This window comes from Danio rerio, chromosome 17, assembly GCF_049306965.1.
Source record: "Danio rerio strain Tuebingen ecotype United States chromosome 17, GRCz12tu, whole genome shotgun sequence".
In the NCBI taxonomy this organism is placed as follows: domain Eukaryota; kingdom Metazoa; phylum Chordata; class Actinopteri; order Cypriniformes; family Danionidae; genus Danio; species Danio rerio.
This window is the reverse complement of record NC_133192.1, coordinates 23,226,275-23,246,202: the sequence shown is the minus strand read 5'-3', so window position 1 is coordinate 23,246,202 and position 19,928 is coordinate 23,226,275. Positions and strand designations below refer to the sequence as shown.

The following is a 19,928-nucleotide window of genomic DNA, read 5'->3' as shown; positions in this document are numbered from 1 at the left end:
TCTCCAGATGAAAAAAAAAATGACATGAAAATTTCCTTGGTCTGTTAAACATCATATGGGAAATATTGCAACAAGAAAAGAAATTTCACAGGAGGGCTACTACTTTTGTTTGCACTAGCCTGATCTAACACGTCCAATCCCTTAAAACTGCTACAATATAGCTTTGAATGGTGTGGAAATTTAATAAAGCTGCAAGTTGACTTATAATTTTTACAAAAAAACGTATAAATTTAAAACGTTTTACTAACAAAAGCTAAATGAAATAAGCATGATTTTAAAGAATTTGCTTATTTCTTCATCAAGAATGCATTACTAAAGGATGTGGCAACATTTTAAGATGCAAATAATAGGCATTCTTTAAAGACATGATTACAAAAAATATATACTCAGATCATGAACAAACCATTGGTAGACTGGTCTGCTTGATTTATGTCTTTTTGAAAATAATTGCTCCAAAAAGATACAATCCAACTAGTTTTGATATTTATTTTTAATTTTTCTTTGGAAGTTATAGCTAATATCACTGACACTTTACAATAAGTATTCTATGTTAATGTATTTACTAACATAAACTAATAATAAACATTACTTTATACAACATGTAATAGTAATTCAACATTTACTAATATATTAATACAATCCAAATTCATGCTTGTTAACATTAGTTAATGCATGAATAACTAACACTGAACATTTTTTTTACCATTAATTAACGTTAACAAACATGAATATATACTGTTATAAATGTATAGGTTATTGATTGTTCATGTTAGTAAAACATTAACTAACATCAACTAATACAACTTTATAGTAAAATGTTACCCTTATACCCTTATGACCAATCTGGCCAGAAATGATGTAATAACGGAGTCGACACAGGTGACTGTTGTATTGTTTTATGGGTAGTGTAATTCTGTTGACACAAAGGTTGTGGTGTGAGTTGAGACAGCAGTTCAGATGATCTAAATGATGCTCATTTTTATGATGAAAAATTATTATGAAAAATTTTATGAAAAAATATATAATAATAAAAAATGCAGTTAAATTATTCTGGACGAATCCCCACTTTATGTTACAACTTCTTTTTAAGATGGCTCATTAAAAAAAAAATACAGAAAGCAACATAAAAAAGCGTTATAAACATTTTAAATCGATTTATTTTTACCCAACACATAATGGCGGCATGTGCTAATGCTTCAGTAGTGCTCTGACAGTTCAAAATACATACAAATTTGCACATTTTTAATACTCTGAAATATAATAATGAACCTGGAGATACTTTTTATATCTATTGTCACACTTGCTGCATTTTCTTTTGTCTCATACATTCATTTTATGTTACTGTAACCATGTAAATACGTTTTTCTAATTTAATGGTTATTATTTTGACCAACTCTGTGTACAATATGACTTAACCAATATGATCATAATTCCATAATCTCAAACGTTGTGTCAATAGTAATATCTATAAATGAATAGAGTCAAGAGTAATAATAAAAGTTGCATAATGTTCAGCTGTGTTATTTCCACGGTTATGCTCCTCTGTAACTTATTGCCAGCATTTGCTCCAGGATATTGATATGTTATGATGAAACCTCCCTTCTGGTTTGACTATATAAATAATGGTTGAAATTCGAAAGAAGATTTGGACTAAGAAATATGGAAGCTCTCACTCTCCTTCTTTGTTTGCTTCTAACTACTAAGGCCTCTCTGGGTAAGAATCTATTTGTCTGTCTGTCTGTCTGTCTGTCTGTTTGTCTGTCTGAACAATTTTATACATATTGTATTGTCTTGTTGCCCTCTTGTTTTTCCACATTCAGAACCGTGTGGAGGATCCTTGAGTAGCTGGATGGGTGAATTTACTAGCCCCAATTACCCTAATAGTTACCCTGATAAAGCACGGTGCACATGGACCATTCACAGCACAGGGGCGGCAACTGTGTCACTGACCTTCACAGATGTTTTGTAAGAAACATTTATTAATTATAATTATTTTTTCTTTATTATTTTGTTTGTGTGTATCTATGCCAAAACAATTTTATATTGCATTTTTCTGTCTGATTGAGATAATACTAAAAAAGTGTGTAACTTATTTTCTCATTGAAATATCTAGATTAGAATAGTTTGATAATCTGGTTCTCTTTCCCTCAATCCCAACCTTTCTGCTTAATTTATCTCTTGGCTGTCTGTCTACTGGACAGACTCCCCCAGGGTTTAGTTTAAGGCCCAGTTTACATTTACGACAGTTTGGTATTTTTTTATTTTGGTATTATTTCTCTTGGAATCAAAAGATCATTCAGGCTTTATTAGTTTTTGTAAGTGATTCTCAGATATATATTCTGTCAAGCACTTATATATATATAAGTGCAACAAACATCAGTATTAACATCTTATAAATATTTGCAGATTGTGCTTTATGCCATTTTTTCATGTGAAAAAGTCTTATTTATATGTGTCCCATTTATTGCAATGCACTTCTTGATGTTGTCTCAAACACCACATTTAATAAACAACGAAAAGTTAAGTGACTTGGACTTATGGACCCCTGAAGCACTTTTGGTTTGATTTTGGATTTCTACCACATTTAATAAGTTTTAAGTGTAGAATTTAGCAGCTTTGATCCTGATTAGAGATCAGGGTAACTGAGCTCAACTTTGCTTTTTGTTTTAGTCTGGAATCATGCTGCGATTACATCAGAGTGTATAATGGTCCTTCTACCCTCTACCCTTTACTGGGAGAACTAGTGGACGAGAAGAGCAAAAGCTACAACTCCAGTGGCAATGATCTGACCGTGCTTTTCTTTAGTGATGACGAAATATCCAGAAGAGGATTTCATGCAAACTGGGTTTTTTTAGGTTGGTGATTAAGGAAAATGGACTGAATAGCATATTCAAAACAACAACATAACAAATCTTTGTTTTCTGCATTCAGCAGCTAGTTTCTGAGCGAATGATTAAGAGTGAATAAGCTGCTTTGTTTTATGAATTCGAAACATAAAGCTTGGTCTGTGTAGATCAGTGGTGCCCAAACTCGAACCTAGAGGGCCGGTGTCCAGCAGATTTTAGCTCAAACTTGCCTCAAAACTTGGTTGATTTCTATAAAACATGGATATTTCTATAGTCCAGGTGTGTCTGATTGGGGTTGTAACTAAACTTTGCAGGACACCAGCAATCCAGGACTAAGTTTGGACACCCCTGGTGTAAATGACTCAATATTTTAGTTAAAAAACTTAAGTTAAAGTTATAAATACGCCGAAAATATGAAGTCCGGTTCATGAAAAATTTACTCACGCTTTTTATGTGAAAAAAAAAATTATATATATAAAACAAAATGTGTTGCCTGATTCAAAAATGAATAATTCAGATGCACTTTTTATGATCCATATGATATTTAAAAACAAATACAAAAATTTTAAATATACAGCATAAGCTGATCAATCTTATTTCAGAATGCATGATTTGTGTGAACCACTTCTTTGTAGATACATCTTACCTTGAGTATCTGAATATTTATGGCTTAGATCATTATAATTAAATTCCTTTATTTTAATTCCTGAATTTTTCTAATTCATTTATGATCAAAATTAGCTTATCATTTAGTAATAGAATATGTTTTTTTTCATTCTCAGAAGAATTAAATTAATACAAATCACAGCAGGCTGATGAGCTATTTTCCTTATTATCCTTAGATTCTAATTCATGCAGAAACTACTGTGGATTCAGCTTTGGCACTTGTTCATGTGACGACTCCTGTCAGGATAATAGAAACTGTTGCTTTGACTACAACAGTGAGTTCCTCTTCATCAGATCATCAATCACAAATCTTTCTCATACTGAGTTTTTAAACACAGAGAATAACAGATTTACTGATGCTATAAGTTTAGATTTACAGTGTGCAAAAATTCAATTTCTTCCTTTTATACAGGCTACTGCTTTCAAACAACAACATGGCCAACCACAACAGGTTCAGCTATATCAGATTAAAAAAACACTACTGGGTGTTGAGGGAGTCTGATGTCCCTTTAGTCATTCACCAGACATTTATTAATGGCTTTACAATTAATATTTGTAATATTTGTACATTTAAAATTTGCTCTTCTAGATATCCCCTCCTGCATGTATAACTGTGGATACAACCCCGGCAGCTGTTCATGTACTGACTTCTGTCAGCGTGATGGCAACTGTTGCCCTGACTATGAAGGTAAGATCTTCTTGATCAGATAGACATTTAAATATCAAATACTACAAACAAATCTACTGTTGTGAAGGCGTAGAATAGATCATTGCATTTCTTGTGCAGTACTTTTGTTTCTTTCTTCAGTTTTATATCTTCTGTTTATACAGCCTACTGTTCAGAAACAACAACAACAACAACTTTTGAACCAGATACAACAGGTACTGATACTATATTTGTATTGAACTGACAATTTCTATAATCGCAGAAATGATTCCAGCTTTTCCATTCTAACATTATAGACTACTCAGTAAAGTTACCAACAATATGTAAATAGTGATGTTTGCTCTAATTATAGTTTGCCCCTGCATGTACACATTTGGATATGACTTTGGCTATATCTAATAGCAAAACAAAAAAACAAAAAAAATTGGCAGAAATTATTCAAGTTTTGCTTTTCTGTAATACATATAGACTAACTAGTAAAGTGGACCAATAGTGTGTGCATCAGTGGTTCTCTCGTTTGAACTTGGGACCCACATTAAAATAAGGTAAAAATGAATAAAGTATTCTGTACTCAGCGTAGGCTTATAAGTTTATTTTGACCTGGCAAGCTATAACACCTAGGGATGGGAAGATTTCCTGATTCACTCAGTGCATCAGTAAAAAATTTACGATATAATGCATTGGTTTAAAAAGTGTACATCGGATACAAGTTTCAGATTCATCCTGCCAAACATATTTGCATGAGTTAAAACCAATTCATGCGCTATAAAAACTTGTATCAGAGCTGCAGCAAGGGTTTGTTAGTGGTGGTTGTGGTTCATTGGAGAGTGCACTGCAATGACAGATGCCACAGGAGCGCAAGCTTAGAAGCACATTGATTAAAAAAATCTTAGCCTAACAATTAAATTATCAAAAAAGCAATCATATTGCATCTAATTGCATTGTGTTCAATCGCATCAAATTGATATTAAAATGAACTACATTGTGATGGGGCAAATTGTATCGTCAACTATTTCATGTGTATCTTTAATGCATCGTATTGTTGGCTATGCATCACAATGTGCATTGTATCAGCCTCCATTCTGGGATGAATGCTCTGTCATTGTATCAGATTTGTGCACCTCGCTGCCACCACCACTGAAACCATTCATGTTTATTGCTACTTTTTTTCTTGCAACTGTCGCTTACCTTCAGACATGGCCTTTAGGAAAATGTGCTTCTGACACACATGAAACAGATCTGTCAGAAGCAACAACAGCTTTCACACACACCTTTCAAAATTTAAATAATATTTGTAATACTTGCACTTCTTCAGAAATCCTTTCTTGCATGTATAACTGTGGATACAACCTCGGCGGCTGCTCATGTACCGAAATCTGTCGGAGTTATGGCAACTGTTGCCCTGACTATGAAGGTAAGTTTTTCTTAATCAGACAGACATTTAAATATCAAATACTATAAACAAATGTACAGTCGTGAGAGCATAGATCATTGCATTTCTTGTGCAGTACTTTTGCTCCTTCTTCAGTTTTATATCTTCTGTTTATACAGCCTACTGTTCAGAAACAACAACAACAACTTTTGAACCAGATACAACAGGTACTGATCCCATATATTTATATTTTACTGACACAAAAGAACTTATTTGAAGGCAGATGTGATTCCAGCTTTGCCGTTCTAACAATAAACATACTAATCTGTAAAGAGACTTAATAATATGTACATCACGCACACACTGATGCCTTTATTCTCTATAGCTCATTCCTGCATGTACAACTGTGGATATGACTTGGGCAGCTGCTCCTGCGCCAGAGACTGTCATTACTATGACACCTGCTGTCCAGACTATGACAGTGAGTCCCTATTCATCAGGCAGATTTAACTATGAATGGTTTATTGAAGAATGATTTCATTGCTTTTTTCTTATTTGCATAGCTTTATTTTTGTGTGCTGCTTATTCTTTAATTGTCCGTCCTCATTCAGTTTGGTCTTCTCTCTTTTATTCAGGCCATTGTCCATCGTACACAACACTGAGAGACTTAACGACAGGTACTGCTGTCACTAGTTTAGTAGTGTCTGTTTGATGCTGAATACATGTCATCTGCATCTTTTAAGATTTAAAACATTCTTTTAAGAATTACATTATACAGAATCTCACCCTAAGTGTGGAGGACATCTGTATGGTGCTGGGTTGTTTTCCACTCCAAACTACCCAAGCTATTATCATGACAACGCCTACTGTGTGTGGTATCTTTCTGCTCAGCAAGGACAGAGGATCTTCTTGACATTTGCTGATGTGCAGTAAGTGGTGACACATACAGTGCTGGTGGGATTATTCTTCTTAAACTGTCACTTGCCAACACAGATATAGGTTAATGCTGTAATTGATCATAGGGACCCTCTATTTGACTGGGAGAGTAATGATAATGTCTATTTTCATCAGTTACATATAATAATAGTAACAACTTTTATTTAACCAGGTAAATCAATTGAGAACCAGTTCTTTATTTAGATGACGACCTGGCCAAGAGGCGACATAAAAAGCAGATATGAACACAATACAATAACAATTTCACAAATTCAGATATTAACATAAAAAAAACCAAACTAAAAACAAGCATAGTAATCTAGTACTATTAACTGAATTGAATTTTTAAAAGATAATAAAAGTGTTGAGCTTTAACGTCTGCTGCAGATGATTCCAAGCATCAGAAAACTGAAAAGAGTAGCGACCAAATGAAGTGCGAACTTTGGGTGTGCAAAGGTTAATAAATCTACCAGATCACAGATTTAGACATTTTCTGAATGTTAAAAAGTGACTTAATATAGTGGAGTTTTCCCAATAAGAATTTTGTAAATAATAAATGTATAACAGAAACTAATGAATGTGTTGAAGTGATTAAAGAGAAAGCCAGTTCAATAAAGAATACAATTGACGGTGATGAGTAGTAAATGGCACCAGTAAGTAAACAAATTGCTGCGTGGTAAATAACATGCAGTTCATGAAGGAGAGTTTTTGAAGCTGTAAATTAAATCTCTATTATCCAGATTTGGTAATACTGTTAATGTGACTAAATGCTGCTTTAAAGAGTGTGTAAAAGAAGATTTGTTTCTGTCAAAAAAAAAAAAAAAAAAAAACCTTTTTGTGCAATTAATTCATGTGAGTTTTAAATAACAGTTTACCATCTAACCAGATATCAAAATATTTGTAGCATAATTAATCTCTGTACCATCCAATGAGAAAATTTTAGGTGGAAACTCAACATGTGGTAAATTTCTGTTAAAAACCATACATTTTGTTGTATTAGTATTTAAAACTAAATGAAGATTGGTAAAAGTTCGTTGGATGTTATAGTTTGCACAGTTTACATATTCATACATATAGTTCATACAGTACAACTACCGATGGGTGGAACCATTTCCATATGACATCTTCCATTCTAGTGAGGAAAAAAGCTTGACTTGTTTTTTTTAATAAACATTTGGCTGCTTTTGTGTTTTTATTTTGTGTTTATATAATTTATATATGCCTTTCAAGAATATAGTATTACTTTTTTCTGTCTCGGGTAACATTTTGTGCCTTTTTGTTTCTTTCAGACTGGAGCGCTGCTGTGACTGTGACTACATTACCATTCATGACGGCTCTTCCACTGGTTATCCACAGCTGGGAAATGTCTGCTTCAACGACACCACACATCAGGCATTTCACTCTACTTCACGATACTTGACTGTTGTCTTCAGGAGTGACTTTTCTGGTGTTAGCCATGGGTTCAAGGCCCATTTCACCAGCTCTCTGACTGCAGATCAAGGTAGGATATGAAAATATCTTAAATTAGTTCTATTAAACAACTGTAATATATGCTTTTATTTTTTATTGACTTATTGGGTTGTAATTTTTTCCCAGATTCAAGTAGAAAGTTAATTACTAAACAAGCTAGAATAAAACTGAAATGTAAATTCTAAATGTTTTAAACTTTCTTTAAAGTAATAAAGCTTCTTGTATTGCAGGCCGTGTGGATTGTTCCTCCGACAACATGGTCATTGTCCTTCGAAGGTCTTATCTGAACTCATTGGGATTTAGTGGAAATGATCTTTATGTGGATGACCGTCTCTGCAGACCAAACATTAGCAGCACTGAAGTTGTGTTCAGATTCCCCCTCAACACATGTGGAACCGCCAAAAAGGTGTGATCTATGTGTCTCGACAGCTTCTCATCAGCTTTTAATACTTAAATTTGCTTTGTCATTTTGATAAATGTGTGCGTTGTTGAGAGCCGTGTTTGCCACACAACATCACCCACTCTCCATCTCTCTTTCCCTTTAGATGATGAACAGTTTTGTGTCCTACACCAACAATGTGCGGGCATCTCCATCTCAGTCGGGTGTAATCACTCGTCAGTCAGAGTTTCTTCTGAGTGTGGGCTGCCGAATGGAGCCGGACACTATTGTGCAGATCTTCTACAAGGCCGAAGAAATCCCCAATGGCAACATCACAGGAACGGGCCGCTTCAATGCCAGCATTGCCTTCTACACCTCCAGAAAGTTCAACCAGCAGATTTACGACTCTCCATATGAAGTGTTCCTGAATGACGATCTGTTTGTTCAAGTCAAGCTAACCAGATTTGATGCAAGCCTGGATCTCTTCTTGGAGACTTGCGTAGCATCTCCAAATCCAAATGACTTTAAAGATCATTCCTATGACCTGCTGCGTAATGGGTGAGTCTTGTTCATTCTCAACTGTTACTCCACCAAATATGTTGTCATAGGTGAAGGGAGTCATTTGAAACATTTGTACTCATTTGCAATAATGTTGAAAAAACTGTTGCTCAAACTAAATTTCTCTTCTTTTGTTTGTGTAGATGTCCCAGAGACAGCACATTTCAATCCTATATCAATGGCGTGGATCAATATGCTCAGTTCAGTTTCCGGGCTTTCAAGTTCCTCCAGACTCATGCCTATGTTCACCTGCAGTGTAAGGTGATCATCTGCCCTGATAATGATTACAACTCTCGCTGCCGTAAAGGTTGCCAATACCGACGCAAGAGATCCCTTGACAGCTCCTACAACACCAATACTGTGACGCTGGGCCCGATCAAACTCAGAGGTTAGAGGTCTTACCTGAGTCTTGCTAATTTAAAGCAATTATTCTGGCAATGTTTAATCAGACGTTGTTTGAAACCCATACTGTCTTAATGGAAAACAAAATGCAAATTCAGAAGACTTTAGGATAGACAATAATGAGGGTAAACAATATAAAACTTCATTCTCAGGTCATCTGATATGCGGATGACTTTTTTTCTCCAGTGGAACAATAAAGACAATTTTTAAGCTAAAACTATGATCCATGGTGATGCATAAAAAGGAGATGTGACTACCAAAAATGGTTCCTTTGGACAGTATTTTTAAATAAGCTGAAGAAAGCATAATCCTGCAATGTGTGGGCAATTGTATTATTAGAACAGTAGAAACAGAAATAGTTTTTCTTTGTTATATATATATATATAAGCTGAATAAACTAGTCTGTACATGAGTAAATAATATCTATTATAATAAATCTGCACTTACCTTACAACATTTTAATGTTATTGAATGAAATCATTGTTTGGTAGTTCATACATAAACATACATAAACTTTATCTGTTCAAATCTGAATCTGATCACCATCTTTTTATTTGTGTACTGTGCAGGTCAGTGATCAGACAGCTGTTCAGACAACAAGAGAAGATTAAGGCAGCAGAGTGGTTTTTATCATCATCAGCAACTTTATTTCTCATCTCTATGATTAATTAGACCACATCATCCTACCTAATGATGTACCTTCTTTAATTCATTAAAGCAATCCTTCTTCCAAAGCACTTCTTTGTCAAAGTACATTGATTCTGTCATTTTCAGTAAAATTATGATATTTTGATTTTGCCATTACTTAAAGTCACTTCGGACTAAGTAATATTTACTAAAAGCACCCATTTTTTTTGTGTGTAGACATTGTACTAGTACAGGGAAACAAACATACACACTCATTCACAAGCACACTCTGCCAATTTAGTTCATTCAATTCACCTATAGCACATGTCTTTGTACTGTGGGAGAAACCGGAGCACCTGGAGGAAACTCACACAAACATGGGGAGAACATGCAAACTCCACATAAATGCCAACTGACCAAACCAGGGTTCGAACTAGCGACCCTCTTGCTGTTAGATGACAATGCTAACCACTGAGCCATCGTGCCACCCAAGTCTAATAAAGATGTATGATCTAAAATTTTCTTCATTGCTTAAGTCTAAAGGGCTAAGCAAAATGTTTTGTTCAAGTAGGTTAGCAAACAACACAATTTCAATAAAGTTGACATCAATTGTCATGTTATCAGAATTTAAAAAATAGGTTTAAAAAAGATTTTTAAATATTTATTGCTATAGTTATTTAAATATCTGCTGAAAAAAGCACTATTGCATTTTTTACATTAGCTAAATAAAGTTAAATAAAGAGTCCTTGAAGAGCCCTTTAAAGGGTCGTCAATTTAATGAGGTGATTTTAACAGTATTTATGTAGCTGTATTGATTAGTGTAATACTAATCTGAATATAATCAGTTAAATAGACTTAAGTATTCATCTTGGTAACTATAAAACAAGGAGAAAAAATATTTAGCTGAGAACCAAGCACTGCTTGATACTGCACATTGATAGTAAATACTGTATTCATATTTTAAAGATTTGATGCAGTGCTTCATATGGAGTTTTATAAAAGGGAATTTCAGTTGTTTAGTAAAATGATGTCCTTGATGTCATAATACAATGCGCATTTTGTTCTAAACAAACTCGCACCCCAAACATGACGAGCAAAGTCTCGAAAGAAAATCTCGAGATTTTAAAGTGGAAGCCCTTATCTGTGAATGTTTCAAGACTTCTTATTTGTTTGCTGTTTTGGGTAAATGAACAACAAACAGTAGTAAACCGTTAAATTTGCTCTAAACCAGTGCATTTACAAAAGTATATTAACAAAAAAAAATATAAGTAAATACTAATTTGTAACATCTTGCAGCATAACAAGCTGTTTTGCATGGCTAAAAATAAGGAAGTAAATGAGACTGCAAGACTTGACACATTTAAAATGAGTAAAATAAGTAAGGTGGATTAGAATATTTTTTCTCATAGAAAAACCATTACAAAAAAAAAACTTTTTTTAAAAAAAATCTCAAAGGAACCATAAAACAGTGAAAGTATTTTCTGGGTTCTGATATAATGTGCCCCAGAATAACATAAAATACTATCGCATGAAAAAAAAATTAATTGGATGAAAAGATTGAAAATCACAACATGTGCAGGCTGGTTTGTGCCTTGGGGTTGTGACTAAGTAGGCTGGTCTGAATGGAATACAGGTGTGTGTTTGTTTAAACTGAAAGTAAAAGTGAAGTTGCAGTATTTTAGTAAGACTGCATGTTTAACTCTACAAACAGAACCAGTACAGTGAGAATTTGGTGAGTATATCAAGCGGAATTTAAGCTGCTTTATGGATTTTAATGGCCTATCGTTTCATTTCATTTACACAAGAAAGGTTTTTTAAGAAAACTATATTGGACAAAATGTTTGTATTTTGATTTAAGGGTGTGTCCTAAGAAACATTTGATCAAAATCAAAAAAGATGGATAAACAAATGTGTTTTACAACATTTATTTTACAAAGCTAAACAAAATGTGCTGGAAATATAAGAATGCGTATCTGTGTTGGATATGGATCATGTGCAATAAGTTGTTGTATCAAAATTGATTTGTCTGCCTTGTCATTATATTCCACTATACTTTTTTATGTTTATTTTGGGAATTTTACCATACAAAGAAATGGGCAACTTAACACCCAAACCTGGTAAGTATTTCATTTAATTCAAAATCAATAATATATGTAGTCAAATTTCTATTCCCTTAAAAATATTTTCCCAAATGTTTAACAGAGCAAGAATTTTTTTTCACAGTAGTTCCTAATATACATATATTTTTCTATTTTTTCTTATTTTTACTTTCTTTTAGTTTGGATTGAATAAAGCAGTTTCTTTATTTAGAAAATGTTTTTAAAACAATATTATTTGCCCCTTTAGAAAGATATTTTTCAATTGTCTACAGAACAAATCACTGTTATCCAATGACTTGCCTATTTAACATATTAGTTAAGCTTTTAAATTATCCAGCAAAATAACCAGTAAACTAATATCTACTGTTATCAGGGCAAAATGTGTTACAAATGTGTTGAAAAAAATCATCTCTCTGTTAAGCTACACTTGGGAAATATTTTTAAAAGAATTAAAGGGGTGGTCCAGAATGTAATTTTTAAGGCTTGGTTGTGTTAATAAGATGCAAAGCAATGTGTGCTCATGTTTCACTTGAAGGAAATCGTGTAATTTTTTCATATATCTCACTTTGATTATACGCAGCTTCTCAGCTAACATGAAAACGACTGTCATATTTCATAGTCCCTCTAAAAGGCCCGCCCTCAAGTGACTCTGATTGGTTATCATCATAATGTGCTGTGATTCGCCGATCGGCTCCACGTCACGCCAGTGCACAGGAGTGATGTTTATTGCTCTTTTTCTCTCATGCTCAGATTAAGTTATTTTCTGTGGTGACAGAATAAAGCACAAGATGTGAGATGAGACCTGTGTGAGCCTGGATTGATTTGTTTTTGATGTTACACTTCAGTTGGGAAAGCATTGCTGTATTTTTTTAACCAACGCATCACAGGACGTCTTTCACGCATATCCGGAATATACCTGTGTAAATAAGATGAATCGTTCACATATCTTTTGCGACTTTATTGTCTGAGTTGAAAAACGCATGGAAAAGCAGCCCTGTGTAGAGAAACATTGCCATCTCATACAGAGAGATGCAGGTGCTGTTCAAGAGTGTTTATGTATGTGTGTGTGTTTACAGCCGTTTGACTGATAAATATAGATTTGTAGCTAAAATGTTAGCCGTGAAGAGAATTTCCCATTGTTTACATCTTTGTTACAACATACCGTTAACACTGTAGATGTCATGATCAATTTTAACAAATAAAAACACTTACAGGTCATGGCTCACAGAGTTCACAGCGTCTCCTTGCTCCATCTTTGAGGAGATTTTAGCCGAATCCAGCACTGAACTGGGAGAGATTCTGGAGCTGTTTTGTCAAATCATGCTTGCTATGTATTTTATAGTTCTCTGGAACATAATCAATATTGAACTGTAAGCACTTCTATGTTTGGGTCGTGTCATTTGGAAGCCCAAATACAGAAACAGAGAAGCTCTGTGAAAACAGCAGGATGGCATTTCTCCCTATGCAGTAACGTTACAGCGCCTCTGGCCACGGCCTTTACCTGCGCAGTGTGGGATGCGCAATAATGAACTTTTGTGATCTCACAGGGGGCGGAAGTATTTTTTGTAGTCCCCAAAATTTGTTCATTGTAGGCTTTGCTAAGCTAACTCTGTAAAAATCAAGGTCTCCCTTTGCATTGAACTTTGAGCATTTTACATTCAGAAATGCTGTTGTTCACACAGCTACATTACACATCAACTAAAGTTTAAAATATAATATCGTAGTGGACCACCCCTTTAAAACCTCACAGGAGGGCTAATAATTTTGACTTCAACTGTGTATATAATTTTATATCAGCTTAAGATGTAAAACATTTTATGCTAAAAAAAAACCAACCATCTCTTGCAGAATGGGAAAACCCATGGAGAAACACTGAATGGGGGTTAGTTTAGCTCTATACACTTTTAATAATAGTTCACTTACACAGTAAAATTATTCTAACAGAAACTGAATTTTATATTTTTAAGGAAGGCCAAAAAAGACTCTTTAATAAAAAGCATTAAAGAGATGAAACCAAGCAGAACAGATCTGAAATGCTTGAGGGTGTTAGTTGTTGGTCCCTGTGGTTCAGGAAAATCCAGTTTTATAAACTCTGTTAATAACGCCTTCAAAGGACGAATAACCAGCAGTGCACTGAGTGACAGGATTGGTGGAAAAAGCTTCACAGTTGAAGTATGTCCCCCCCTTCCCATTTTTTTTATGATTTACACATTTTTTAACAATACATTTTCATCTAATTTTAAATGTGTGCTTGTTTTAATTGTCATGTATTATGTGTTGTCAATGCAGTACAAATCATTCGAAATTGAATCTGGAAATTCAAGTTTGCCGGTCGTCTTTAATGATGTCATGGGCCTGGAAACAGGACCTATGCAAGGCTGCCCAGTGGAGGACATCATTAAAGCCATTAATGGCCACGTTCGACATGGTCATGTGGTAAAAAACAATAACAAAAAAAGCTTTATAATACCCTCTTGAACCATATTTTTAGCTGGTGTCAGAATGGTCTGTCTTTATCAGTTTAATCCAGAAAAACCACTGTCTCCAGGGGATGGAACATTTAATGAAGCACCGAAAGTCTCTGACCAGGCATTCTGTCTAGTGTATGTTTTAGCAGCTGACAGAATCCAGTTTGCAGACGAAAATGTCTTACAAAAGATGAGAGAAATTCGATTGCAAGTCAGAAATCTTGGTAAGACTAAATACCTTTTTTTTGATGTCGTGTAAAATAATTTTGCAGCAAAAACTGGGTTTTCAAGCATCAAAACAATAAAAAGCCTTAAAAGTTTTGTTTTTCAGATATTAAAATGTGTTCTGTTTAATAGTTTCTTTAAAATAAAGAAAATGATTAGCATGATTTTTTACTAAAGACGCTGATTTAAAGAAAACATCCAATGTCATACCAAAAAATCTTTCAAGAGTTCGCAGTTAGACATTGCTTGATATTAATAGCAGGTTTGTCATGCTGTCCTGTGACAGAACCCTGAGCTCAGAGATAGTTGAGCCCAGAGCTCCTGCCTGGTCAAAGAGCATAGGGAGTATGAGATCAGGTAGTTCTCGAAAGCTCCCCTAAGTAAATGAGGAAAAGGGGGAGATTGGGGATTCTTCAAAAACGAAGATGAAGTAAGGTGAGACGAGCTATTTATAGTAAATTTGGAATAATCTGACTAGATTATTACTGATTGCAGATGAAAAACCAGCAATCATCAATCACATCACGTGCTCCTCTGAGATTGTGAAACTTCACTTAGATTCATTTATCTGATGACATTGAAAACTAGCAATCACCGTGTAGCCTCCAAAAAGTTAATTTTCAATTTAAATCTTTATACTTTACCACTGTCCTTCAAAACAGGATGTTTATCAGCAAGACGTTTTTAAGTGCAGTCCAAATAAGCGGTTTAATTTTACATAGGCGGCCTATATTATTGCACTTTAACACAATAAAACATCATTTGACCCTCATTTCACAAAACATAATTGAAAGATTAACCAGACATTTTACATGTAAATAAAGTTTACTGCATTTAATGTTCTCCAACAATATTTCCAATATAAAGTATGAGTAAAAGTTATCTATAGGATGTATTATAACTATTTCATTATTACCATATAGAAATAATTTTATATCTAATAACACAGTTCTATATATTATTGACCGTAAATATAACATGCCTGTCGGCTGGCCTTGGAACACTTCGGGATCCCCCTGGGGAGAGAGAAGTCTGTGGTTCTCTCCTAAGACTGCTGCCCCCACGACTCGGCCCAGGAAAAGCAGTTGAAATGAATGAATTTTAACACTTCTAGATCCATTTAAGCTTTGCCCTTTTTTATTTTAAAACAATCTTGTGAACTACCAGTGCGTTCAAAGAACTTAATTTAAAAGCTATTTAAAACAACATATAAAGAGTTTATCTTTAGAATAAGTTTTAAAATGTCTTAAATCAATCAGAAATATGTAAAAAAATAAAAAATGCAAGTATTGTGTAAATTTAGAATACCTGCTCTTCTGTACATTTTACAGGGTTGCCCCAGGTCATTGTCTTGACAAATGTGGATCAAGCTTGTCCACTGGTGAAAAATAATTTAAAGAAAATCTACTACAGCAAAAAAATCAAAGAGAGGGTACATAATTTACTCAAATAATTCCCTAACAAGCTCCACGCTGCATATTCTTCTGATATTAACTTTAATTCTATGCTTTATCCTCACAGATGGAATGGTGCAGTACTGCAGTTGGTGTTCCAATGTGCCACGTTTTTCCTGTGAAAAACTACCATGAGGAAATCGAAACCAGTTGTGACACAGATGTTCTGATTTTACAGGCATTAATGCAGATTATAGAGCTGGCTAATGACAATGTAAAGGAGCGTGCAGCTCAGCAATCTTAGTTTACAGTACTGTAGTGTAACTGACAAAACTTTGCCTCATATATTAGGAATCATTTTTTTAAATTATAATTATTAAAATGCACATGACCATATATTTTAAAAATCCCACACTGTTTTAAAATGACCACTGTTACATATAGACAACTTTTAGAAAAGTGTTGCTTTTTAAGAAAGTTACTTTACTGAATATATTCTGTTAAATAGTATGACAGTGGTTCTTAATGTTGAATTCCTGTTTTTTTTTTCTCTCTTTTAATGATATAGACCTAATCAATAGATAATGGACCTAAAAGCATTATAGGGATTTGTAAAGATATTTGACTGGATCTTGTTCTTCTATTTTCTGATTCTGCTTTGTGTTTTATATAATCATGCTTAATATCGGTGGTCATTAATTCATGTATTCAAGCTAATAACTGTTGTTAGGGCACTGTCATTTCCCTGCCTACAATTGCACGTCAATAAAAAGAATAAAAGTACTAACTGAAATGAAATCTTAATCTGATTTTATTTAAAAGATAACTGAGATTAGTAGCCTATATTAAGAAAAGTAAATTAAATAGGTAAAAACAAATAAAACAAGAATAGTAATATAGTAGATTATGCATGTTATAAATGATTAATAGAAGGTAATTTAAAACACCATCTATACAGCACTTAAATTACAGTTATTTAAGAAACATCATAAAATGTTTCTATTATAGCACCAAAGAGGGTTTTGTTATGTACAAGCTGAAGAACCATAATCAAGTGCTATATATAACCATTTTAGAAACAACAGGGATCATATACAGAAGAGGATGGTTAATACATACAGGAGGTGCTGTCTGATCAAAAAAAATAAAGAAATAAAAATAGTTATGGCAGGAAAAGAAACAGAGAAAAATAGGTCAGTACATAAACAAAAAAGTTAAGAAACTTTGGGTAACTAAAAACGAACTGATTTGGAACCAGGTTCTGGCTCTGAACCAGCACTTAAACTTTCGTATTTGAATAGAGGTAACAGTCATTGAAAAACATTTTATATGGAAAATGCATGACATTACGCCAACAGAGGTCGCATTCGAGCTCAGATCAGAAGGTAACGTTTCTTGCAGATAATCAAGACAATTTTTACTTTCTGCACACTTAATATTGCTACCGTTAGCTTCGTCATTTAGAACGGAACATTACATATGCTGCTTTGAAACTTTCAATTAACTAGTAAAAATGAAGTGACGTGTGGCCAAATAATATGGTGACCCAAACTTAGAATTTGTGCTCGGCATTTAACCCATTAAAGTACAATGCCCAGGAAGGGACTCACCTCAGCTGTGTTATTGTGGGTGGAGAATAGTGCTATTTACCTCAAGCAGTGCAGCCTGGCGCTAGCAAACGGTGGGTTTCATTCCCAGTGAAAAGTTTCAGCCAAATGCATAACTGTAACAATGTAGTGCTAAGGGACAACAGTTTTATGCATAGCAGACCTAAAATACCCAAGAAACATTTTAAATTCTATCAAACAGCTAGAAGGATATTTAGGCATCTCACCAAATGACTGTTGATGTTTGACCTTATACAGTCCTGGGGCCTGTTTCAGTAAGGAGGTTTAAACAACTCAGAGTTTAAACTTGAACTCTGAGTTGATTTACCGAGAGATTAAAAACTCAGAGTTTTCAGTTTCAGAACAGCTGATCTGAGTTGGGTCAATCAACTTCGAGTAGACCAACTCAGAGTTAAGTGCGCACACCGTGACTTTAAAAAAGCATTATCAATGGAGCGCAGACATTACGAGTGACTATGGCAACATCTTATAAAAGAGATCACCATTTCTTTCTCCAGCTGAACTCGATGTTCTCATGCAAAGTTATAGCAAATATGAGCGTATATATTTGAAAAGAAGCAACCATAAGTGAAGAAGAGACAGTTAGCGTAGGAAAACAACAGCTCAAGTTAATGCCTAATTTCACTTTTTAAGCATTTAAATATTTAAGTATAATAAAGTAAGTAATGTAATTTGTGACGTTTATATATTTTTTTCTAAACTTTTTTATACATTTATTAGTTTTAAATGATTTAACAGTGCACTTGTGTGTCTGCCATTTTTATTGATCAAGTGATAGAGGTTAATATAACATTTAGAAGGTAAGCAGTACTAAAAAATAATTTTTAGAAAGAATAATAATCCCATTAATCTAGTTACAGTGCATGTCGAAGGTGAATTTAATTTAATTATTTATTAAAAAAGGATAAGCCATTCTAGTACAGTTCTTCTGTGTGTGACTAAAATGTAGGCAATAGCTATGTTTCCATCCAAATATATTACATAAATTTATGTGCAAAACTGAAATATTGCATAAAAGATGCGAATAAAATTCCATCCAACGAGTCAAAGAGAAAAAAATTGTCACTTCCTGATTAAACTGGCACCAAATATCAACAGTAAAAACAGAATTTACTGTGGTAGAAGATGCTGCGTCAATTAATTCTTTATTTAGCCCAATTAATGTACTTGCGCCTGGATGTCAGAAGACAATGCTGAAACACAATGAACACGTGGGGGCGTCTGAAGCCATAAGACGCGGAGACTCTTGACACGCACCAGACGTTCGGAGGTAATTAATAATATACACTAATACTGAAACAGTTAAGGCATTTTAGAATGACTAAAACAATATTTAAGACATGTTACAGTGTGCTCAGCCTGCTGGTTTGTCCATTTACACACATTTTCATTATCATGATCATGATCTTTTTTTTAATGTACATACTGTAATTTGTTCAGTAAAAGTGTTTCCATCGTAGTTTATGCGCACATTTTCTATCGAATAAAAGTTTATCCTACTCAGTTATGCGCGTTTTTTATGCATATTTTAAAAAGTTATGTGCATCATGACGTTTCTATCAATCGTTTTTATGCACGTATCCAAAATGAGCATTAAAATAGGTGGGTAGAAACGTAAGGCTAAGGCGAGAAATACCGCTTCATCTTAAAAAAGGGAGGAGACAGACAGAAACTCTGAGTTTAGAGAACAAAACCTGCTTCTGACCAGGTTAGATTCACAGAGTAAGTTACCACTTGACTGACTCTGGGTTAAAGTTACCTCTCTTTCAGAAACAGGCTTGACTTACCCTGCTTTCTCGAGTTTGACAAACCTGCCATTTTGAAACGAAAAACCCAGAGTTTCTCTCATTTCAGGGTTAAAATACTCTGAGTTTTCAGTTAACCTCCTTTCTGAAACAGGCCGCTGGACTCCTGGCTTCAACAACTGAGTTTTGTTTCTGTTTGTTACCAAAATGGCGCTGACTTTGACATTAAATACAACGCAAAGGCAAAGTAATATTTATCATTAGGAACTGGTAGGACAGGAAACCTTATTATCCTGATTTATCTCTGGTATTATTCTCAAAGTATGTAATGAGGTTACAGAAGAACATTTGCAGAAAGTGTAATAAGTATGTCATGATGTTTACTAGACAAATGTAAGGGAAATCGTTGAATTTTGAGCAAAAAAAAAGGACAGGACAAGCTATCA

At 34.1% G+C, this 19,928-nt stretch overlaps 2 protein-coding genes across 2 annotated transcripts; both read left to right on the top strand.

Annotated features, from left to right (window-relative positions):
• Positions 1–1,560: 1,560 nt before the first annotated feature.
• Positions 1,561–11,174, top strand: cuzd1.2 (CUB and zona pellucida-like domains 1, tandem duplicate 2). The gene is made up of 17 exons (XM_021467400.2): positions 1,561–1,714; positions 1,821–1,965; positions 2,671–2,855; positions 3,689–3,787; positions 3,925–3,963; positions 4,102–4,200; positions 4,344–4,394; positions 5,495–5,593; positions 5,731–5,778; positions 5,937–6,032; positions 6,187–6,228; positions 6,315–6,480; positions 7,777–7,988; positions 8,188–8,363; positions 8,503–8,894; positions 9,038–9,282; positions 9,866–11,174. Exons 1-17 carry the CDS (start codon positions 1,660–1,662, stop codon positions 9,871–9,873), a joined length of 2,157 nt encoding a protein of 718 aa, XP_021323075.2. The 5' UTR covers positions 1,561–1,659; the 3' UTR covers positions 9,874–11,174.
• Positions 11,175–11,566: 392 nt separating this feature from the next.
• ifi44e (interferon induced protein 44e) lies at positions 11,567–16,890 on the top strand. Its single transcript, XM_073928482.1, has 8 exons — positions 11,567–11,655; positions 12,014–12,040; positions 13,871–13,904; positions 13,990–14,194; positions 14,312–14,458; positions 14,543–14,714; positions 16,047–16,147; positions 16,237–16,890. The coding sequence occupies exons 2-8, from the start codon at positions 12,016–12,018 to the stop codon at positions 16,411–16,413; spliced, it is 861 nt and encodes a 286-aa protein (XP_073784583.1). The 5' UTR covers positions 11,567–11,655; positions 12,014–12,015; the 3' UTR covers positions 16,414–16,890.
• The last annotated feature ends 3,038 nt before the right edge of the window (positions 16,891–19,928 follow it).